The sequence below is a fragment of the Patella vulgata genome, chromosome 3, assembly GCF_932274485.2.
Source record: "Patella vulgata chromosome 3, xgPatVulg1.2, whole genome shotgun sequence".
NCBI classification, from domain to species: domain Eukaryota; kingdom Metazoa; phylum Mollusca; class Gastropoda; family Patellidae; genus Patella; species Patella vulgata.
This window is the reverse complement of record NC_065881.2, coordinates 74,206,752-74,232,271: the sequence shown is the minus strand read 5'-3', so window position 1 is coordinate 74,232,271 and position 25,520 is coordinate 74,206,752. Positions and strand designations below refer to the sequence as shown.

General features: G+C 37.3%; 2 protein-coding genes across 6 annotated transcripts; both read right to left on the bottom strand.

Moving 5' to 3' along the window:
* Positions 1-113: 113 nt before the first annotated feature.
* Positions 114-2,369, bottom strand: LOC126815116 (testis-specific serine/threonine-protein kinase 4-like). Its single transcript, XM_050540657.2, has 2 exons — positions 1,593-2,369; positions 114-497 (listed from the first exon to the last, which is right to left on the bottom strand). Exons 1-2 carry the CDS (start codon positions 2,367-2,369, stop codon positions 114-116), a joined length of 1,161 nt encoding a protein of 386 aa, XP_050396614.1.
* A 949-nt stretch (positions 2,370-3,318) lies between these two features.
* LOC126814985 (serine/threonine-protein phosphatase 6 regulatory ankyrin repeat subunit C) lies at positions 3,319-25,510 on the bottom strand. 5 transcript variants are annotated; one of them, XM_050540488.1, is made up of 3 exons: positions 25,400-25,510; positions 7,209-7,602; positions 3,319-6,662 (listed from the first exon to the last, which is right to left on the bottom strand). In XM_050540488.1, exon 3 carries the CDS (start codon positions 6,165-6,167, stop codon positions 5,049-5,051), a length of 1,119 nt encoding a protein of 372 aa, XP_050396445.1. In that variant the 5' UTR covers positions 6,168-6,662; positions 7,209-7,602; positions 25,400-25,510; the 3' UTR covers positions 3,319-5,048. The 5 variants fall into 5 exon arrangements, with proteins under 5 accessions (XP_050396445.1, XP_050396443.1, XP_050396446.1 ...); XM_050540486.2 differs by lacking the exon at positions 25,400-25,510 and adding an exon at positions 24,895-25,033; XM_050540489.1 differs by lacking the exon at positions 25,400-25,510 and adding an exon at positions 22,548-22,667.
* Positions 25,511-25,520: the final 10 nt, after the last annotated feature.

The window sequence follows — 25,520 nt, the reverse complement described above, 5'->3', positions numbered from 1 at the left end:
AAATATTTAAATTTTAATTAAAGCTTCAGTTGTTTTGTGGTAAAATATGGAAGTTCCTCTTTATCAGATCTACGTATTCAATTTGAGTTATCTTTCCATGCCAAATTTTCTGTTTAAAAATCATCATTTTGGGGAATGACAGTTTTCGCTGTCGAAGTTCTAGCTATTTGTCCAGGTTCATCCACACCCAGAAACATTCCTTGGTCTCCAGCTTTTCCGGAACTCTGATTATTTATATCAATTTTTTCTGCAGTAGGTACTTTCACGGTTATCTCCCCCACTATTTTGTCCGCCGTTTGTAAGCATACCTTTTTAAACCAATTATCATGCTCTATGTTATGGACAGGAACCCTGTCTTGGCCTTTTATTAACATTTTCAGAATGAGAATTCGACATTCTTCAGAAACATCCGACTTGGCGGGAAAGACAACACGCGCTTGCGTTTGCTTCAGTAATCTTTTGTGATCTGAATCATCGAATGGCAGACGACCATAAACCTGGAAGTATACATAATTATGCGCGATAAAGGGATTTTATAAATATTAGATAATAGTTTTTATAGGAATTTTTTCGAATAAAAATTATGTTGATGTCGATACTGAAAGCAACAGAAAAATTCTGTGATTGATTGTCATAACCTAAACACTGAGAGGAAAAATATTAACTATAGACGAAGTCCTCAAACCAATCAGATTTAGCTCACCATATCCCGTATACGGAACCCATCAATAATATTATAATTAAAGATACATTATGGGAGATTAGATAAAGAGCTGGCGGTTCTCACTATAATAGTTAAAAACTAGATAATGTAAAGGGAGAATTTAGCGATTGAATTTTGGGCCTAGCCTCGGTCATCATAACTGAAGTCGATACGATAAAAAACATAGTCTCAATTACCCATTTTTTAAAATTTAATCATGATTAAGCGTTGAGCAGCAGATCGGACTATAATCCAGTAAATATAGCAAGCTAGCGATGACGTCGAGAGTTGATTACGGTCTGGATAAGTTAATTAATGTCTAATTAATAATTTAGATAACATTTCAGGCCTAAAGAAAGAATTGCAATTGGCAGATTTAGCACTTGCATAATGTATGTTTAATGAGCTTGTTATGGACGACAAAATGGTATCCAATCCCCTGACTACCCATCTTCAATAGAAGGCTTGATCTCGCTGTTACTACGTACATCTTGGCATGGCCTTCACGTAATACCCTACATATATTTCAGCACTAATTTCTATTGGGTACAAACCCAACTTGTGAGCCTATCAGATTCCTCGATCGTCGCGAATACCAAGTCTCGGTGTTTCAAGCTAAAATGTCTACTTGTGATAATCGAGTTGCAAAGTTCAAGGTTCATTCAATGTCAAGGTTTCCGTGGAGATCGCGATGTCACAACTTCTGATTGGACGCTACTGCTCACGTGTCTGTAGATAACATAGCTATAAGTTCGGGAATTGTGAAGTAAACAAGCAATGGCTTGTGAAACTCGCAGTCGTTGTTTCAGGAACATGCTGACTATCAGCAAAGTCACCAGTCCTGCTCTGCTGCCAAAATAGATTTACAAACGAATAATTCGTTACTTACCATCGTAAATAAAACAACTCCCATGCTCCAAACCTCAGCTAGAAATGGATTATATGGAATACCTTTTAATATTTCTGGTGGGGCGTAGGCGTAGCTACCACAGTAAGTTTCGCTATATATAATCTCGCCCAATTTCCCGCGTAAATTTCTTCTAGAGAAACCAAAATCTGTAATTCTGAGAGTGTTGGTGGTGTCTATTAAAAGATTCTCACATTTTAAATCTCGATGTACGATTCCGCGCCCATGCATATAAAGAATTCCGTCATGTAAACTCTTGAACCACAATCCCGCTTGATTTTCGGGAATCTGCTTCTGAGTTCGGATAGCTTCTAAAAGATCTCCATTGTCGGCAATTTCCATTACCAAGAAAAATCTACTGGTTGTTTCAATAACTTGGTAGAATGTCACCAAAGCCGGATGACGGAGAATTCTCACAATTTCTATTTCTCGCGGTAAGAATTTTGTTAAATAATCTTCGGGTGCCTTTTTTTTAGAAATAACTTTGACGGCTACTTTATGTTTTCGGTTTACATCGTAAGCTGCCTTTACTGTAGCGTAAGATCCTTGTCCAAGTGTTTTACCCACAACGAAACCCTGTGATTCTAGAATTTGGTATCGCTTGTTGCCACGATAAATAAAAGATGAAGAAGCACCTTCAAGTCGACCTCCAGATGGCGTCGGTTTGACATCCGGTGTCTTCACTTCCGGAATTGTTGCAATCTGGATAGCAGGTAGTCTAACGCCCTGCGTTTCCGGCGTTTCATCTCCATGCGACATATCGCTGCCATATTACATGCCGTTACGGCACGATGGGGTTCTTAATTTTTGACGTCAGAATGCTTTTACGTGTAGCAAACAAACACGTGACGTCAACTGATTGTTCAGAAATGAAATGGAATTTTAGAAACTTTTTCTAAAGAATAAAATGTTAGGTCATTTTTGAAACATGTATTCTGTCGTTTCCGCGATTTTTTGGTGCTGCGTAGGTCGGACGTCATGTGTTAAGGGATATTAGCCCTAGGCGAGAGTAAATTCTACCACGCGCTATATATGAAGGCGTTATTCAAATAGCCCCCACCCTGTCATATTCCCGAAGCAATGGCCCGAGAAATCCCTCTCTGGCCATTGCTGTATTGACTTCTGATACTTGAGTTTTTGAGATAGTGTGTCTATTCTTCCCGTTCAATCAAATCTATCCCAAGTACAGCAACATGACACCCCTTCGTTTAATCTGGGGTCTTCCCTAAAACTTTGGACAGTGATTTAAGGTATTAAAAACGGCGAAAGAATTGTTCGTCTCCATACAGTATTGTGTACATTGTATCCGTGTTGATAGCCTCATTTGTCACACAATTAATTTGTCTGCAATATTGTGCTTGGTACTTGTTAATTGGGCATAATAAATTTGGAGCTCTGTTTAAAGCGTAATGATATTGTTCCGCAGTTAGCTATTGGTTGTTAATCGGACTATTGACCAGTCATAATTTCGGTGGTGATTCGGTGAGTAAGACGCTTACTGACTAACCATGCGGTCTCGGGTCCTCGGCCAGCGGGGCCTGGCAAGGACAGTGTCTAGTCGTTCGTACACATTAACATGCACCATCTTCATAAGCCAGAACTCAGGAAGGCATCTCAAAGACTTGCAATCGAAAAGTGTTTACCAGGTTCCATTGAACAATTTCAGCAGCATGTATACGTCCATATTGGGGTAAAAGAAAAACTACTATAATATATAATTGATGTTTATTTCACACCAAGGAATTCAAAAGCTACACATTCATACATGACAAAAACCGTCAAAAAAAGAAGATAAAACAATCAAAATAATTAGCACCATAGCCTACACATCAAGTAGTAAAATTAATACTGTGGCAGCGCCAAGACTTGTAAGTATATTGTGGGGTGGGGTGGGGGTGGGGTGGGGGGTGTAAATCACAATCACACCTTAGCATCGATTAATTGATGGTGTTGGGGGCGATAAAAAAGAAAATGGGGAATCTGGCTTAAATTGTTTGGATGGCTAGCTTCGAATGAAAAGACATTTTTGTTTACGCCTTTGCAAACCAGCAATTTTTTTGTCCTACGGATAGGGAGGGCACGCGTTCTCCGCCCCCCCCCCCCCACTTTCCTCTTGTACCACCACTGTTAATACCGTACACGCTTTAATCAGTAAAATATACAGACAGGCCCGTAGCCGGGGGGGGTGGGGGAGAGAGGCTGAAAAAATGTTTTGCCACCCTGACAAAAAGTTGCCGACCATAGCTCTAAAAATCCTACTGTAGACTGTGCGCCCCCCCCCCCCCACTAAAACCTTCACTGGCCCTACGGGCCTGTATACAGATGCTATATATATACACATACAGATATACACATTCGCTTACATTCACATTAAATCACGTTTACTGATAATTACACAGTAATATCATAATATTATAAATTACATCAAAACATTGCTCATCGTATAGACTAATGGATTGCACTGGGAAGTGGCATTAGTTTCGGAAACATCTAATTTAACTTATTAACGACTATTACACACACTTGATAAAAACTACATTAAAGGTCTACACACACTAAGAATTTTAGACGATGTTTCATCACTGACGAATTATCAATGGTCGTCGGTTGTGCGCTCCTAGCATACAATCTATTACTATCAAATAATGCACGCTTTTGTAACTAGGATTGTTTGGGTAAGCCTTTGATTACGGACACTACGTTTAGTTTTGTCCAAACCAAAACTTCCATAAACATCGACATACTATCGTCGTTTCTTCAGTGACAAGAAACCTGCGTCGAGAAATAGGTGACAGAGACAATCGGTGGCCATGTTGTACGATTTGTGGTTTGCTCAAACAGACTGTCGTCAACAAATAATTCTTGGTGTGTGTAGGCCTGTGCCTACTCTAGCGTACTACAGATGGGCCTTTATACTGACTAGGACAATACAGTAAACGACAACTTGCTACAGATTCATGTGGGTATCACGTATGTACCACTCACTATACGATGCCATTTTTAGTTTACTGGATCGTCGTCCAGGATAAGATAACTCTCATATTTAGGCTTGTTTTTCGTAGCCTTCATTATATGATTTAGTTATATAATTGTGGTTTACATAAATACCAATACGAATCTGGTGTCTTGTGGGTACATGTGTGTGCTATATTTTGGTCAACCCAAAACGAACGATGTGTTCCACATATTTGGCCAATCTGATTTATCGTCAGAATTTCTTTTTTTTTTTTAGATTTTAATCAAACACCCAAAACCGGAAAAAAGGCACCCGTCATAGACATCGTCAGACACAAATTACCATACAACATATTATAATAAAATTATGTTATAATAATATACCTTGTGTGATAACTTGTGCCTGAAAATGTCTATGACAGGACCTGGTGCCTTATGTCCAGGCTTGCAAATACCATACCAAATTCCACTGGGACTTATATCTTATATGGTTAAACTGCTTGCAAAGTCATCTAAGGCCACGAAATTCTTGAGAAAAGTGGGAATAGGTAAAAAGTTAATACTGTTTATTATTGAGGTATCACCGGTTCCAATATTCAAGCCTACTCGAACTGCATGCCGAGACAGTTCCAATAGACTGAACGGATTTTGGGATCGGTGGCGTAACCACGGAATTAACTCATTTCGCCCTCTTCCAGTATCTATATCCGGTGCCGCTAGACGTAGGAACGACCTGGAAAAGGCGGGAATTCGTCGCGAACATTGGTCGACCTCTTCTGGCCACACCTGGTACCCGCTCATTACTAAAAGTTTGGTGACAAACGGTTCACAACGAGTAAACGCCTCAACTAAAATACTTTTACTAAACTTTCCTTTCCGTTCTACCACACTTCCGTGAAATAATAACAAAGCTGCGATACAACTGTTGTCCATGTTGATACAAGCTGAAAATGGCGTGGTTTGTTTGTCACCTTGGCTAAGTTGGCACCCAGAATCTATAAACATTTTAAGTATGGTATCTAGACATTGATATGTGTTTCTCGGTGCTATTTTGTAATAAAATATTGCACATAAAAATGGGGACATATTGTTTTTCGTTACAGTGTTGACTTGAGCACCGCGTTGTAACAACGTTCGAATGATGTTTTCATTTCCTACTCTTGCTGCCTCGTGTAATGACGTCCAGTTCGAATCATTATGAACGTTGATGTCACATCCGGCGTCAATGAGAAGCAACGTAAGAGATTCTAGATTTAAATGAACGGCTCTATGTAAGGCAGTGTTACCGTTGACGTCACAGGTGTTCACATCGATTCCTAACTTCAGCAAACAAATGGCTACGTCTTCCCGTCTACAATTGCACGCGATCAATAATGGCGTTTGACCTTTATGATCCTGTTTGTTGATTTCCCATCCGGAATCGACCAAAAGACAGACGGTGGACAGGTATCCGTATTCTGCTGCCCAATGCAACGCCGTTCTACCCTGACCATCGCACGTGTTTGACCGACACCCGTTAGAGATTAATGTTCGGATTTTATCCTCTTTGCCAAATTTCGCAGCTTCAAAGAGAAGGTACTCTTCATCTAAAAAGGTCGGCATCGTGTACACAATTTGGATGTTTAGCAACACAAACGTCGGAATATTCAGAACAGATTCTGTGTATATCTACACAAGGAACACAAGCGTAAGAACACAGTATGGAATCAAGGGCAAGATCATTTGGCACAACCACAGAAGAAAATCTTCACGTCATCGTTAAAATCCTTGACTTTATTCAATCAACAAAATTCCAAATAGTTGCGAATAGTTCAACGCTTATCAATCGCCAGCTCCTTTGATGCTAATCGTCGGACATCGACATGTAGACCTCAGTTTAAAACAGGGTCAAAGTTTATTAAATAAGTGAGATAATAGCCTGACCATCAAAGATTAAGTAACTATGGTACACCATGTCAATAAGATCAGGAAGTGCGCGTTAAAATGTTGATGGTGACTTAACGTGGTGATTTCACAAGTTCATAAACCATTACAAGCCAGCGTGTGTCTGGACAATAGCTGCTACCTTGGTCCTCTCTTTTGATTTGGTCCCAAAATCTAAAATATAGACATTAAAAAGCCGTAAGAACTTTCAACAAGAAAATAAATGTGATTAATTTCATGTTCAAAATAACCCAGACTCCGTTAATCTATTAGATGAAATAATTATCCAACGGTATAACTATAGACCATCTAACAACCCTTTAAGATGTGTTACATTTCCACATTTGAAATGGGGAGTAACATAAAGAGCACTATGGCAATTACCATTGCCGGTGGCGTAGGACAAGGGGTCTGGCAAGGAACATGCATCTAGTCGTTCGGATGAGACGAAAAACCGGGGTACACCATTTAAACTCGATGACGGGCACGTAAAAGAACCCTTGGCAATAACAGTTGGAATTAATGGATATTGGTCCGTGTCCACATTTTCTGCACTATGGCAATAATCAGAAGCATCACAGAGAGTGAAAGGGTGAGGTAGCGTTCCTGAGAGAATAGGATGATAACGGTTGGTCTTGGGTTTGAGTTTTGACTGAACCCCTCAAGCCTTAGTTTCGAACCGATCTAGATATTAAATACTAAAAACCGTATTTTTCCTACCTTTTAGTTTTCCAATGAACGTCAAAATATCAGGGTCTTTGTTCAATCGCCTCGTGTTCATTCGACTAATACTGTTATAACTTCACGTGCTTTAACAGACGTCCACTTTTACACCGTGGCGCCATTACTGACCACAGACGTCCCATAATCACACAATGATGTAATGGTCCCCTGCTACCAACATAGGTCAAGGGTCGCCATCTTTTGTCCGTCGGGTCAGTTTCGTCAGAATATTTGATCTTAGCGTCCAATCAAGTTGGATGATCTAACGGTCTTTTATTTGAACTGTTTATTTCTCTGGTCTTCAGGAAGTTCAGCCAAGTTTATCTTGTTAATTAATGGCGGACGGACGCTGTACAAAAACTGTTCACAAACAAAGTCTAATACCAACAAACTGAAATATATATTTAACATAATGATTATTTGACGTTGTACAAATATTTATCCGTGTTGATCAAACTCGACACAATTCTGGAATATATATTTATAATATAATAAGATAATACTGTAATTCATTTTGTGAGCGCTTCATGAAATTCAAATATAAAATTGGTTTAAAGGGACTATCCCGATATGAATAGAGTCTCAAAAATAAAAGTCTGAATTCGTATGAAATTTAAGCGTCAAAATACAGAGGAATGGTGTATTTACCCTTATCTCAAAATTTCAGCTCAAAATATTGAGTTGTTTGGACGTGACCGTCAAAAATGCTTATCCGAACACGTAACCCTTTTAAGATTTTTGGTCAATTTTTTCGTTGGATGACCTGGTAATCTATCGCCGTTCCTTTAGAGGTTTATACAGTGAATGACCCATGTGCCGTACTGGATAACGAAAGGTAAATTTCACCTACACATTGTTTTTATAAAATAAAAGTCTGGTTTTATCTAGACACCGCATAATACAGCTTGGGGCACCAGTCTCCATTTCCAGACGAAGACTGACGGGTGTAAGTTGTTTGAAAACATATCACAAATATTGAATTAGTTGCTCGGCCCTTAGGTACGGGATTATTAAGGAGTTTTAACACAAAATTAAGCAGTTTTATTCCCCAGAATATTATCGGGATAGGTCCTTTAAGTTAGCAACATTATAACGTTGTGTCGTGCAGACAGAATATACTTGATTTGCCATTACTTTTGTATATCAATGCTGTTGGTTAACGTGTGAAACAAAATTTGTTGTAGTTTGTTGTTAACATTTATTGATTGTAGAATTGACAAAAACCTAAAACCAAACAAAAAAAAAAACAAAAACAAACAACGCATAATGTGAAATGAAATTAAATGTAATGGGCTTTAACGTCCTACTGTTCTGCTCCGAACTGGGCTAATGAAGACGGGCATATGCCATACAGTGTGCTATGAGGGAAATTTTGCCCGGACAGCGGCACTACGGCCTACTCTTATATCGAATTCCAACTGTCAAGGGATCTGTTACGTGCACGGCAATGTGTACACGGGACCTCGGTTTTTCGTCACACCCGAACGACTAGACAGCTGTCCTTGTCAAGCCCCCCGTCCTGCATCACTGACAAGGGGGAAATCTGGATGAACTTTCTCGGCCAATGCAGGGATCGAACACCCGACCTCCAGACTAGCGACACAGAGTCTTACCCACTTAGCCACGTGATCCCCCAACGCATAATGTACCTGTATTAAAGATACATTATGGGAGATTCGATAACGAGTTGGCAGTTCTCACTAGATAATGTAAAGGCAATTTGCTGAAAATTTGATTCCCACTGATCCACTATGAACCGATAACTAAGCGATTGAAATTTCCGCCTAGCCTCGATCAGCATTACTAAAGTCAGTACGATAAACAGCATAGTCTGGATTATCCATTTAATCGTTAAATCGTGAAGGAAAGTTATGCAGTAAATCAGCTCATAATCCACTAAAGATCGCAGGCTAGCGAGGCTGTCTATAGTTGATCAACTAATTTAGATAACATATCAGGCCAAAGAAAGACCTGCAATAGGCAGATTTAGCTCTTGCATAATGTATGTTTAAATGAAACTATGGTCGAACCTCATAGCCTAAGAGATATAATACACCTACTGACATTTGGTAATTCGGTGTTTATAGTAAAGAGTATAAAAGCTGATCTCCGTTTTATTATATGTTTTTACTTGGTAATAATATATAGTTTACATATTTTATATTTATAAAAACATAAATAATATCTGGTAGTTATACAACTTCCGAAATAATTCTCAGGGAAATATGGCACCGAGATCTGGCAGTCTACCAACAGAAATATTACCATAACATAGAGGAACTGTATTCAGTATCAAGTATGACGTCAATCAGTGTTATCTATATAAAACTATCGTAAAGCTTTTAAATGTTCATAATTTATTTCACAGGAAATAATCTCCATTTATATATTTATATTAACAGCAACCAGCTTTAACAGTACATTATGTACGGTGGTTCAAAGGTATATTCATTATACGTTGGCAAATAATGGAATTTAACGTCCTGCTGTTCTGCACCAAGTGGGATGTTATGCAGTATGCAGTGCGGAACATTGTGCCCGGGCAGTCGAATTCCAACTGTCAAGGGTTCTTTCACGTGCACGCCAACGAGTAGGCCCCTGCAAGATTGGCCCTCGGTTTTATATGCCACCCGAACAACTAGACGTTTTCCTTGTTGGATCCTCCACCCTGCACCACTGACATGGGAAGACAAGGCTGGAAAATTCCGAGAAACATTCCGGGGTCGAATCCGGGACCTCCTGATTATATAGCGAAAGGTATCCAGGGTGTTACTTAAACCCTCAAATCAAAACGTGCCTTTATTTTGGCACCGTGTCTTTGCTCTATTCTTACATACACCATATGGTTGAAATATAGACTGTACATCACGTGTTATCTTTGTGACATTATACCTATAAGTATTAAACAAAGTTTAATTTGATTCTTATATTTTATCTCACTGACATTACATGTACAGAGATAACAAGAAAACAATATGGATTTTGTTACATAGATAAGACAGAGAACGATGCAGATACTTCTATGTCTTCCGTACCAGAAATATTCAATTATAAAAATTTCGAAGATTTTCTATAATCACCGATCTCGTTACCTAGGAAGTGTCTCTTTTCAAGAAAATTACGCATTTAAAGTGAACACATTGAACTTGTTATCGGTAATCCAAACGTTAAATTTAAAAAATAACAACCCAATAAACATGTTCGTCTAGAATAACCCAGTGGTTTCCCGCGAGATTCGTCCAGTTTCGGTGCTGGACAGCTGATGCCAGTCACAACCGAAAATTATCCCCCGCACAGAGAGAGAGAGAGAGAGAGAGAGAGAGAGAGTTTAACGTCCTTTCGACGCAACCTAACATATCGTTCAATTTTATGTCAATAATACGCTTGCGCGTAGGGTTCTTTAGCAGTGGGAGTAAACAGAAGGACCCGGAGAAAAATCCACGAGGTTAGAAGACGACCCTACTCATTGTCACGCACAAGCGGAAAATCAAAATCACACCACTTGACTTAATGACAGATCTTATGATGCAACGCGCACGCGTTAACCATTCGGCTACCGCCAGAGAAAGACAAGAGAAGAGAAGAGAAAACGAACGGCTATTAGACCTCGTATGGTGCACCATACCCGACTTTCATCATTTTTTTCACAAACACCATTCCGTGTTATAGTAATATTATATACTTGTATACAGATCTGATAACAGACTGTGTAATTCTATAATCTAACTCCATTTCTGTTTCGTTCTAAATATCAATATAATCACACCAAGATAATATATTGTTATAAAATATCAAATTACTCTCTAAATAATACGTTATGTAACTTAATTTAAATATAGGAATTGACATTTGAAATCAATAAAAGCCATTTGAAAAAAATACACCCCTGACATTACATGTACAGAGATAACAAGAAAACAATATGGATTTTGTTACATAGATAAGACAGAGAACGATGCAGATACTTCTATGTCTTCCGTACCAGAAATATTCAATTATAAAAATTTCGAAGATTTTCTATAATCACCGATCTCGTTACCTAGGAAGTGTCTCTTTTCAAGAAAATTACGCATTTAAAGTGAACACATTGAACTTGTTATCGGTAATCCAAACGTTAAATTTAAAAAATAACAACCCAATAAACATGTTCGTCTAGAATAACCCAGTGGTTTCCCGCGAGATTCGTCCAGTTTCGGTGCTGGACAGCTGATGCCAGTCACAACCGAAAATTATCCCCCGCACAGAGAGAGAGAGAGAGAGAGAGAGAGAGTTTAACGTCCTTTCGACGCAACCTAACATATCGTTCAATTTTATGTCAATAATACGCTTGCGCGTAGGGTTCTTTAGCAGTGGGAGTAAACAGAAGGACCCGGAGAAAAATCCACGAGGTTAGAAGACGACCCTACTCATTGTCACGCACAAGCGGAAAATCAAAATCACACCACTTGACTTAATGACAGATCTTATGATGCAACGCGCACGCGTTAACCATTCGGCTACCGCCAGAGAAAGACAAGAGAAGAGAAGAGAAAACGAACGGCTATTAGACCTCGTATGGTGCACCATACCCGACTTTCATCATTTTTTTCACAAACACCATTCCGTGTTATAGTAATATTATATACTTGTATACAGATCTGATAACAGACTGTGTAATTCTATAATCTAACTCCATTTCTGTTTCGTTCTAAATATCAATATAATCACACCAAGATAATATATTGTTATAAAATATCAAATTACTCTCTAAATAATACGTTATGTAACTTAATTTAAATATAGGAATTGACATTTGAAATCAATAAAAGCCATTTGAAAAAAATACACCCCAAATTAATAAACCCAAGAAACCCCTGGGGAAATATAATTTTGACGTTTTTCCAAGATGGAATATTTTCTTGTACGCAGATCTGACGTCAAGATGTGTGTCGAAGGTTTGAAAAGGCTTTTAGGGTTTTTTTTAAACTTTTAAATGTAGATCAACATGCATTGACGGTAATTTAATAATATCAAGATAACAAAAACTTGTTGATATAAAGTTGATGGAAAATGTGATGCACGTGTCTCTTAATCTGCTTTCAATATCACTCACTTCCGGTACTAGTATCTTAACCTATGACATTTACCGTCTAACTTTGGTAAAACCTTTCGCATATCAATCAGGTGTGAGATATAAAGCACATTGCAATCAATATCAGTAAAACAATACCTTTAACTGATAATACACACAGTTCTCATTAGTCTACTCAAAACGGGAAGTGCTATAAGGTGTTACATATAGGAGGACACTTTCGTCGTCTTTCGTACTTACAGCTATATACCGGTTAACGTAGCAACCAATAATTACTATGTCACTTTTATGTAATAAGGGCTATGATAAAAAAAAAGACATCCCTAACCCCTGACCATTTTTTACCTGTGTCAGTGCAACCCTAACCCTTTTTTAACTGTGGAATTAGTATCGCGCACCATAACAAACATGGTGAATCATAATAAACATATCGTGGGCAATGTTTATTTCTGTCAGTAGAGTGGCTGTTACCGGACATGCAAAATGACTTTATATTTAGTCAGTATGACATACATACTATATGGTATATGTGACGTAAATGGTAAACAATAAAACACATGTTACTATGGGTATGGTAACTTACTTCGCCTCTCTATAGGCTAATAATATCCAGATTAAAAATAACATTAATGTTTTAAACCTTTGGGTCGTTTCTACTTTGCGTGACACGTAAAACAAGATTTGGTGAAGAATATTAGAGAAAATGTCGCAAAAACTCTCCTCCCTAGCACGGAAATGAAATATCTCCAATGTTAATTATGCCAATTATCAGTGGTCTCACTAATCCTTCGTATGCACCTTGCCTTTGATCATGTTGTTTTCATGCCTTTGATCTTGTTGTTGTCATGCATGGTTTATGATTTGTTGTTATTGCTTGTCTATACATAATTGCCCTACAAATATGTTACTGTACATGCTTGAAAATGTTGAGAGAATACTCTTCGAAACGTCGCCTAAATAAATCAGTAATTGATCTTCCATAAGTATGTGTTATAGTTTATTGCTCTATCCAGTTACTAAATGCTTCTAAAAGATCGAAATTTAAAGATGTTGGACATATTACTTTTCTGCACTAACAGGCAAATGAAGACGGCCATGCGCCATGCACTGTTACATGGAGGAACTTTTGCTGCCAATGGTAGGCTATACACATGATCTCGGTTTTTGTACGATCCGAATGACTAGACACTATTTCTTTCCCAAGTTCTCCATCCTGCACCACTGAAAAGATTATACACCGGGCTCGAACCCGTTTAGTGAGCTGACGCCTTACTCACCGAGTCACTGTGGCTCACCTGTAAAATAGGGGCCTACTGATGAGAAGTCCTTTCTTATTTTTTTTAATATTAATGATTTGTTTTGCTTATATACATTGTATAGTGTATCCCTTTTAAATAAATATATCAAAATGGTTTCATCTATTATTCATAAATGTTCTATAGTGATTTTTAAAAAAGATTATTGATTGACTGGTATACGATATACCTACTACTGTTATACTAACTCTGCCAGGAATAATCATAACTGAGCATGCCTGGAACCGTTAGCATGAATAAGAATATATGTATCTAAACGTCTGAATATCAATAACAACCACATTTATACAGATTAATTAAAGATCTTTCAACGATTCCAGATAAAAAAAAAGATACAGAAAACTGAATTACAATACCTTAGGATATAGATAATCTTTCAATTCGTTTCCATTGTCTATTCGTTATATATATATTTATTTACACGCGCCTAAGCGAACCATCAAAAACTATCTGGTACCGTTCCAACAAAACACTCTACATATAAATAGCTAGTATCATGTCTCGTGCAGTATTCAACTTGAAGGTCGAATTATTTTCACTCACTCAAGCGCGCGCACTCTCTCTCCCCGCTTCTTCATCTCGATTAATATACTCCGCGGAGATATACATTGGCCTGTGCTTCGTACATAAATTGATAAATATACATACGCCCTTTGACCCTTGAATGCTTTCTAATGGTTGATGAGTAATGAATGATAGCGAGTGTTTAACGCCTCTGCCATGCTCGTTTGGTGTAATTAACTAATTGACAATGTCGTTTAGATTATGTTAAATCAATAATCCGCGTCTTGTATTCAACTAATCATTAACCAATCCATCCACGTATTTCAACAAATCCAACCGGCGCCACAGAAAAAACTAGCTTTATTATAACCGATTAAGTGTATAAATTTAGATGTATGACGGTCTAAACAGTGGAACATTTTCAGCATTTTGACATTAGATAAAATATCCATAAATAATAGCAGCAAACACGCATAATAAACCTAAACTTGAAGGTTTTAAAGCGGGTGATTTTTTGTGTAATAAAACTGATTTAATAAAATTTATATATCATCCTGTTAAGACACTGTTGGTGATATCTTTCAATTGGTCATATTATGATGCATGATCACATTTATCATGTACTTGAAATATACAATCTTGACGTACAGAGGACGTATATATGGTACAACTATATGGAAAGGAAACGGAATGGAGTTTAATATCCTGCTGTTCTGCTCTGACTGGGCTAATGAAGACGGGCATACGCCATACAGTATGCTATGAGGGAAATTTTGCGCTAAGGCCTACTCTTATATCAATTTCCGCTGCCAAGGGATCTCTTACGTGCACACCAATGTGTACATGGGATCGTGGTTTTTCGGCCTATGCGAACGACTAGACAGCTGTCCTTGCCAAGCCCTATGCCATGTACCACTGACAAGGGAGAAACCACGCCGGAAAATCCCGACGAACTTTCTCGGCCAACACCAGGAGCGAACCCGCGACCTCCAATCTAGCGAGCCAGCGTCTTCCTCACTTAGCCATTGTGAAATAAAATGGGGTTGGACTTTCTACTTTTCCTGCTAACAATAACGGGGGCAGGGGGTGGGGTGGTTGGACAAGAAATGAAAATGAAATGGGTTTAACGTCCTACTGTTCTGCTCCGGACTGGGATAATGAAGACGGGCATATGCCATACAGTGTGCTATGAGAGAAATTTTGCCTGAGAAGCGGCACTACGGCCTACTCTTATATCGAATTCAAACTGTCAAGGGATGGACCCATCCGAACGACTCGACCGCTGTCCTTTTCAGGCCCTCCGTCTTGCATCCCTGAAATATTTTATCTGCCAAAAGTGTGTGATAAAAAAGACAACACCTAACAATTTTATGTCTCAGCTAGGCGTATTATAAAACAATTGCCGATATATACAATACAATATACAACAACTTTAAAATTCTGTCTTTCCATAATAGATTAGCAAAGTTTGGATTTAATAAGATCAGACTTTAGTCTTTTTGATAACTGTACTGCACAATATATTTTCAGTATTTACACGTCAAATCTCATCTAAGGATTGCCAATTTTCTATACATTTATGTGTTGCGTGCACAATGGGCCTATTGTTATTTTCAGGTAGTGTGAATATATCAGAATCTGAATCCCTGATAGAATGATATAAATTTCAATTATATTTGTTAAGAGATGCTTACGCACTTGGCGACGGTAAATATGATACAGATGGCGAACTGATTTCTCGCTCAAGAATCGTCACTATTCAACTAGTGATGATATAATAATTAACTAATGATATCCGATAGGCATGCTGGTATTTTTTACATGACGTACTATATATGAAGCCACAATTATCAATCAACTAATCATTAATCCAACACAACTGATTAGTATTACTCAATGACGCGATGCGGATTATCGGCCATTGGCCGGTTGCTCAAAGCTCTGTTATCTTTTAACGATCCGTTAACATGGAGTTAACGGATCATTAACTTTAACGGAGAGAAAGGTTGTTGCTGGAAGCCCCGTTAACTTTAACGTGTAGTTAACTTGGCGTTATATTTAACGGAGGTGTTGGTCTCCGTTATCTTTTTAATGATGCCATTAGTTGGCTGTAGCAAAAAGTCATAGATTACATTGTACCTATGCAATTTTCTATAGAACATTCTAGGGGGTTCCATTTTGGTGGCCTGTAGGAAATAATGGCTCCATAATTCTGTAGTGCAAATCCCATAATTTTTCCTACAGATTTATGCCAAAATGTCTTTAATCAAGTTTTGTGAACAGACTGCACAGTTAGTTGTCTCACTGTCTTCAGTTTCTTGTTAATACTAACTTCTATGAAGTTGTTATACATGTACATTGAATTCAAAAATTAAAAAAATTCAGCCAATGAACAAACAGTATTCTCTTGGATTAACTTTAATGAATCCGTTAGCTAATGGATAATGAAATTGACTTTCCAGCAACAGAAATTTAACAGACTGTTAACAAACGACAAGTTACCAAGATTACGATCCGTTAAACTCTAACGGATCGTTAAAATAACTTAGTTTTGAGCAACCGGCCCCTGTTGATTAATTTATAGTATCCTGCCATGTGATTGACACTCAATAATGGTTGATCCAGGATAAATACGATTAGAATTTTAAGATTTTTTTTCCGCCAGTTCTAAAAAAGAACCGCCAGTACCGCAAAACATTATCGCCAAAATCAAATTTTAATCGCCACTTACATATTTTTATCGCAAATTGCGACTTTGGCGACCGACAGTGTGAGCCCCCAGTACAACTATACCACAACTAGTGTCCGATAAAAATAAAATTTGTACCCGTATGACGCGAACGTTAATTTTCAGTACCACAAATACGGTGTTCTACGGTCGTATATTATGCGTACGTTTTGCAGTACGATCGCACAGTACACACATCAAAAAGCGATTTGGGGAAAAGATAACTGAAATGTATAACGTGATTAAACTGTAAACGTTTAATTATGTATTAGATGACACCAACCCGGGGAAATTGTTTTTAGATTGAGATTAGCAGTCACGAATATAAGATAAAAAGAGTGTCAACAAACCTGTCATTAGTGAGTTAATGATTGTAACGGAGTGACTAGTCATAATATAGTCTCATATAATTACCTACTTATAAAACAAATTGATCCATATAGCAAACAAAATCACACCCCATCTTCAACAAATTTCTTCTCTACACATTCAGAATCAATGAAACTTTGAACTTGAAAAAAGAAAATAGACGCCAATTTGAAAATCGACGTTACTAATTCTAGGTTTTTTAAAAAAAATCTTTAATACTAAATTTGCTGGTGAAAAGTTTGATGTTTGAAATAAAATAATCAAAAGCAAAGACGTGGACATTGTGTTTTAATATGAAAATATTCGTATGTATTCCGTGGTCTAAACAGTATAATGCCCAGCCAAGGGTGGGGGGGGAGTACTTTATTACCACTAGTATTGTAACGTGAAAAAATTAATATCAAATGTTAGATTATCAGTGCCTTTTTAAATCTTATTTATTTCTGGCGTATGCCTGATTCAATTTAGAAAAAAGGAGTCAAGGTACTAAGAGGAGGGACATTGTCATCTTTTTATAACGAAATGGAAATGAAATGAACTGTGGGCTTAACGCTCCTACAGGTCTAATGAATACGGGCATACGCCATACAGTGTGCTATGGGGGAAATTTTGCCCGGGCAGCGGCGCTATCGAATTTCAACTGCCAAAGGATCTTTTACGCGCAAGCTAATGTGTACATGGGACCACGGTTGTTCGTGCCCTCCGTATCGCACCACTGACAAGGGGAAACCACGCCGGAACATCCCGATGAACTTTCTTGGCCAACATCGGTAGCGAACTCGCGACCTCTCGACTAACGAGCCAGCGTCTTACTCAATTAGCCACTGTGGTTCCTTTTTATAACGTTAACCACATTTTATTATATATTGTATAATAACGTACAGAAGGTCAACTTTTAAACATACATTATGCAAGAGCTAAATCTGCCTATTGCAGGTCTTTATTTAGGCCTGAAATGTTATCTAAATTATTAATTAGACATTAATTAACTTATCCAGATCATAATCAACTCTCGATGTCATGGCTATTTACTGGATAAAGATCCGATTTGCTGCTCAATTTTCATTCATGATTTAATCATGAAATGGATAATCGAGACTATGTTTTTATCGTACCGACTTTAGTAATGATGATCGAGGCTAGACTGAAAATTCAATCGCTAAATTCTCGGTTCAGAGTGGATCAATCTGACTTATAATTTTCATCAAATTCCCTTTGCATTATCTATAGTTTTTAACTATTATAATGAGAACTGCCAGCTCTTTATCTAATCTCCCATAATTTATCTTTAACAGTTTACGCAAATTAATTGATTAGTACCTCGTTAAGGCTTAATCTACTTATTTCTGGTGCATGTATGACTTAATTTAGAAAAATACTTTGGTGAAAAAAGTCAATTGAATTTCTGTGTCCAATGTGGCATTTCGACTGTATGAATATTGAACTGTTTAGTATTTAACTAAGATTAATCGTATGGCTTACATCGATTAATATTAATTTAGTCCTAGTTAGATCCGGCCAGATATAAAATTATAGAATAGGATCGATGAGAAAATGTTAATCATCATAGTTCTTCATAATAGGACATGCGTACAATGTTATCCCACGGGACGAAAGTCAATCTATTTTCATTCTTAATACCAATGTGCATCGGCGACTCGAAACAATAACCGTGGATGATTCATATGCCATGGCTTGCAAACTGTCTGGGAGGTTAACAGATACAGCAATCCCTGGCCACGCAATGGGTAAACTTGTCTATGGTCTTTGTTTACTCTTTGTTTTACCAAACTGCAATGAATACAGTCCTCATGTATATTACTAATATTTCGTTTCGTTTTATTTTTATTTCGTATTTTTAACGTTCCGTTTTAAGCCCTCAAATAAACTTTGTATTATCGTACTGTGTTTTTGAAAAGCAGATTAGGTACAGTGTCTATGGTCGACTTTTGTTCTGTAATGTGGGCTCCTTCCTTCAATGGATTATTCCAAATAATTATTGCCAATACAATCGGACTCCTTCCTCCAAAGGATCATTCCAGGTTTCGAATAAAAGAGGACCCCTTCTTCAACGAGAGAGAGAGAGAGAGTAATTGGGTTTAACGTCCACTCGACACCAAACTAGGTCATTTCGGGACTAACATATGGTTTAATTTTATTTCAATAATTCGCTTGCGCATAGGGGTCTTTAGCAGTGGGAGGAAACCGGAGGACCCGGAGAAAACCCACGAGGCTGGACAGGCGACCCTACTCCTTGTCACGTACAACCGGGGATTCGAAACCACGCCAGTCGACTCAATGACAGACTTTATGATACAGCGCGCGCACGCTAACCATTCAGCCATCCACCCCCCCCCCCCCCTTCTTCAACGGATCATTCCAAATAAAATCGGTCCCCGCATCGCACAATAGGCTACTGGATCTTCATATTCGTGCAAAATTTTTTGATATAAGGATTGTGGGTTAGGGTTAGGCTAAGGTTCCTAGCCCTTACCCTAACCCTAACCCTAACCCACAATCCTGGTATCAAAATATTTCGCACGATTTTGAAGATCCAATATTGTGCCCCCGCATCCTCCATTGGATTATTCCAAATTTCCAATAAAATCGGGTCCTTTACTCAAACGGGTGATACCAAATTTCCAATAAAATCGCGTCCTTCCTAAAATTTACTACATTTCCAATCAAATCGGGTCAATTCCGCAATTGGATCATTCGAAATTTCCATTATTGTTCGGTCCCCTTCCTCCAAAGAAAGATTCCATGTTTCCATTAACATCAGGTCCCATCCTCCAACAGATCATTCCAAATCGTGGCTAAGTGGATAAGACGCTGGCTCGCTAGCCTGGAGGTCGGGTGTTCGATCCTGTCCTCCATTGGCCGAGAAAGTTCATCCAGATTTTCCGGCGTGGTTTCCCCTTGTCAGTGATGCAGGACGGAAGGCCTGACAAGGACAGCTGTCCAGTCTTTCGGATGGTACGTAAAATATCCCTAGGCAGTTGGAATTCGATATAAGAGTAGGTCGTAGCGCCTCTGCCCGTGCAAAATTTCCCTCATACATAGCACACTATGGCATATGCCCGTCTTCATTAGCCCAGTTTAGGAGCAGAACAGTAGGACGTTAAACCCCATTAAATTCATTTCATTTCTTTTCCAAATTTCAAATGAAATCGGTCTATAACTAAAACTGTCCACATGTTGCGTTCTTTTATTGTGTTTTCACGACTCCTGTGGGTATTGATTTTATAATATAACATGCAGTATAAAACTAACAGCTTAAACACATATTCTAAAACTGGCTCCATTGTTCACAGTCAGTTTAAATGTCATCCCGTCATTATAATAAAATCTCTCAGAATAAAAATAATACAATATGAGAAAAGTAACTCAACACGAACAGCATCCTACACTGTAAAAAATGAAGTAGGCCTATTCAATTCCATACGTCAACAAAGGAACAGTCCCTCCATAAAGGATAGCCCCAGACATATTTTAGTGAATAAAACTGGTAAATTCGACGTGACAGAATGGTGTAGACGTTTGTCCCAGTCCTGTTAAGTAAATCTAGCAGTCATTTGCGAACGACTCAATAAAGTTAGATATATAGGCTACATTGTATATCGTCATATTTTTAATTTCGATACTTAAAGTAGCTAAGTCTCTAACTCAATATCATCCAAAACCTTCGACATTGAAAACACGAATTAGTTGTCAATTTTAATCAACATTGGTGTTTTGATCTTACCGGGAAAAGATGGGCATCTGATATCCAATATTTAAGACAAAATAAACATTTTACGATTGGTACACGAATCGTGTACCATAATGCGTTTCAGCAAAATTTGTAACAAGCGACTCGAAGAATGGGGTTAGGCATATTCCACAAGTCATGTCAAACAGTGACTTCATATTCTTATCTGGAGAGCATGTTCAATAAATACTACCGTTGCGACCCATTTGTGCCAATTTGTACGTCCCAAATATTAGCGATTTAGCGGTATGTGAAATCTGCATCCACCTCTTTAAGATTTAAGATGTTAATTATTCTGCTATTAAGCATCAGTTTCTAAAATCCACGCCCAAACTATATTGTCCTTGTTATTTATGAATTAACGCACTACACACCAAGTATGCTTGATCTTTCTAGAACATCTATGCTTTTCATTTGAAGCATTTCGTCAACAGTTTCCAAAATACTTTTGTATCTAAAATATTTGTGTATTTTATAAAAATTTGTTTGTATGAATCAAAATATTTATTGTAAACTCACCGAATACTTGACAATTCACACAAGGTAGGCCTATTTAAAACCAAAACTCTATCACACAAACACGCAAAGTGTTCGTTATCAGGCCCCCGGAGTTTATGCTACTATATACAGATACGGTGGTTGTTGGAGAGTTCCGCTTTAACGAGAGACAAAATTCCAATTAACAACAGATAAAGCATTTACAATAAACTGTTTCGTGTTTAGGCATACAAGTTTAGAACTGTTCTGTTAGATGGAATATCATCCTATCTCATATTTCTATATAGTATAATTAAAGATATCAATACCTCCATACCGGTGTAATAAATATGAATTAGTAACAAGAATGGTCAATTATATCATATTTCAGTTAACGGCATCTCTCAAACAATACCGTTTATATTTAAAGGGAGTGGGTCGTCTAGATAGGACACTATCTTAGACTAGCATGCCAAGCATCCGGAATAGATCCAGAATAATCTTTGAGGTGTTTCAAGCCCGGCTTCCACGTGTTCTGTGGAGCGCCTGAATAGCTGAAATGGAAGTATCTATAGTCGTTCGGATGATACGAAAAATTGTTCACCGTTCAAAAACCGATAGTGGACATACAAAATTCTTTGGCAGTTAGCGTTCGGTGTTTATTGTAAATATACTAACTTCCAGTTAAATCAAAAGTTGTTGCAGCCTTATTAAAAATTTAAAACCTGAATATAGAGGCGACAGAAATATTGTTTGAAATTTTCATCAACGCCCTTTGTTAGAATGTTTCTTAGCGGAACGGAATTTCATGTAACAATGAAAACAGTTCAATATGGATCTCTTATTCTTTCTTTTACTGGCACATGTATTGGACAATCATTAGACTACAATTTCCACATGGGGGATTTTCATATTGTATGCAAACACATACTTATCGAAAATACAGCTATATTTTTTTATGAACATAATTGAAAATTTACAACCCGTGGGTCTATCTTACCAGACAATGAGTATGTATCCGATTCAAAAGAGAAGATAGTACTTATTGATTTCCCAAGATTATTTGCATATCTTACACAAAAAAAGGGTGAACACAGAAATATTTCTCAATAATATTTACCTTAGACTTAGATTGTTTTACCAGATGTCTGTCTGTTCTATACAGCACGTGCTATAAAACTATATTATACCTCTACAACAATGTATAGTCGAGGTCTGCTTGTTTTAAGGTTGTTTCATATTGATTTTAAGCGGTGGAAATTTTATCCTCGCTCGTTAACAAATATAATTATTATAAGATCGATATGTCGACATTTGTTTATAAAATGTATTTTGAATGGAACGAATGATAATTCGCGTTAAACTGTGTCTAAAGGCTCCTTCATGCGGATAAGCCCGCAACACATGTCCTGGCAATATTTATCAAATAAAGCTTCGTCTACACTAGGCTTGAAAAACCCGGCTTTTTAAAAACCCGGTTTTTTCAAAACCCGGCTTTTTCAAGTGTAGCGTCTACACTGACTGAACGGAAAAAGACGATGAACACCGACCTTCGTTATTTGTGGAACTTCCGGTTTATTTATTACGCCATCGGCTTCAGTCAATTTTGCAGAGATAATGACATCCGGGTACTTGATAAATCCCGGATTTACCGTCTACACACATAAAATTGCCGGTTTTTTGAAAAAGCCGGCTTTTTGATTTTGAAAAATCCCTCAATAATTGCCGGATTTTAAAAAGCCGGCTTTTACGATTGAGAAATTGAAAAAGCCGGCTTTTAGGAAAAAACCGGGATTTAAAAGGCTAGTGTAGACGGTGAATGCTGCTAGTGTAGACGTAGCTTATATGTTTAATGTCTTTACCATTATTATACATCCGTTACTCGAATTCATGTCCTAGAAAACTAATAATTATTTCAGAAAAAAGGTGTTCGGTTTATGGTCCACTCTCGCTAGGGTCACTTTGTTTCAAACCAAAATACTATAATAGGTAAAATGTTAGTTCACGTGTTTCAATGGGAACATGTTCCCTAAGATAAATAAATAATGTAAGAATGCTGTTCTAACACCAGAACCTTCATTCTAAACCTCGAGCCTCGTTTGTCAAAGATCAAAAAACATGTTTTCTAAAATTTCTTATACATTGTACATTTAATGCATTGTAAAACAGTTTTGAATTGATATTTGGATGATGCTGTGCCACGGACGCCACTTTAAATCCACCTCATCTTCGCTATTATATAAACAACAAATTTAGGTAAATTTAAAGAACCACCGTGAATTGATTTAAAAGTTAAATTCCTGCGCTAGATGTAAACATAAACAGACATGTATTTAAACAGCTGTATGTTATTATTATTTAACAAGATTTAGAGTTTGAACCCCATAGGTCAATGTGCTGTGAGAAAATGGGATATTTGATATTTTAAAAAGAGAAACAGAAGTCTGAATCACGTTGAGTAAAGCATTGTTTCAAACATTAAAAAAATACTTCCTACATGAGTATACACGATGTTATAGAATACCAAACAAGACTCCCTTTTTTAATCACAGCATATCAGACTTAATTTAAAGTGACAGTAACTGAATTGAATTTAGAGACAAAGTGCTTTGGATCGAAACCACGCGGCTTGTCTCAATGACATACATAAACATCTAAAGCGCGTGCGTTATCCACAGTACTACCGATGGACGTTTAAAACTTGTTTGTCCTAGGTCCATATCGTTTAAATCAGAAGCATTTAAATTACACACAACAACAAATAAGCACCCCTGTACCATTCAAATATTTGAAGCACAAAATGATTCCAGTATAATTATCTGTAACTGTAAATGGGAAATCTATCCATTTCGACCGGCTATGCAATCAAACATTGACCAAACTAAAGCATGGCATTTCATAAAACTCTTGGGCTTAATCTAAAACATTATTATAAAACCCTACAAACTAACTCGAACGTTTAATTGATACAATAATATTTCTGAATTGTTAAATTGTAAATTTAATGCAATCAAGGAAGGCTATCCTAGGTTATGAGTATACGACACTTGTTTCATATCAGCGCGTGCATCTTGGAATACATATCATATTATATTACTTTACACATACAATTACGCCTTTGTGAGCCACATGCAATTTGAAAGCATTTTTTAAAAATAAGTTACAGTATAAGGCGTGAATCTTAAAGCATGCTTTGAATGATTTATATCGTAATATGTAACTGTCTAATGTTATTGGGCGTTTAAATAATGTGTCTTTGGAAAAGTCGATTAACAAAAAAATATGTAAGCTTTAATAATATGTATGCAATAGGTAATAATTGAGTCGACGAGATGATTTCGATCTTTATTATATTATCAGGTATAGCTCTACAACCATGCTATATTTAGTTAGATATTAGTGGGTCAATTGAATTTAAAAAAAATGACACGAGCCACAATAATCGACACTTAAAAAATATTGCTTACTTTTAACAATCTGCTTACAGTTTCTTGTCCAGGCAGTTATTTAAACGCGCTGATTTTTCAGGAAGCTGATGCTTTACACGGCTTGTCTTTTAGTCCGATAATCTACGTGTCACATCGCCTTTTCTCTGTGACTTCTTTGTTTATAACGTTACTGCATAGATTGTCATTTATCGACCAATAAACGGGGCATATTTCAAAATAATAAAATATGCACTTCTATTTTTATATATTTTTGCCCCTATATTCAAATGGTGAAATGGAAATAAAAGTAATGTAACGTATAATAAATACGCAATTCAAATGTAATCACATGATTCAACATGTAAACACTAATAGACGTTGTAGTGTTTTACAAGAATAATGGTTTTGAAACCACCCATTCGTCTGCTATTTCGATCAAGGAAGACAAAGCGACACCAAATTTCCAAAATTCGATTGGGTTAAGAGTAACATATACTTGACATTTTCTCTGTTCAAACGCGATATTAAATATATTTTAACTCACCGGTTGCTTGAAACGTGTGCCACATAGAGTCAACAGTAAACAATCAATTATTACAGCACGTGCCAAAGTAATACATTGGTGACAGCTGACGAATGTTTATCAACAAATGGGAGATAACTCT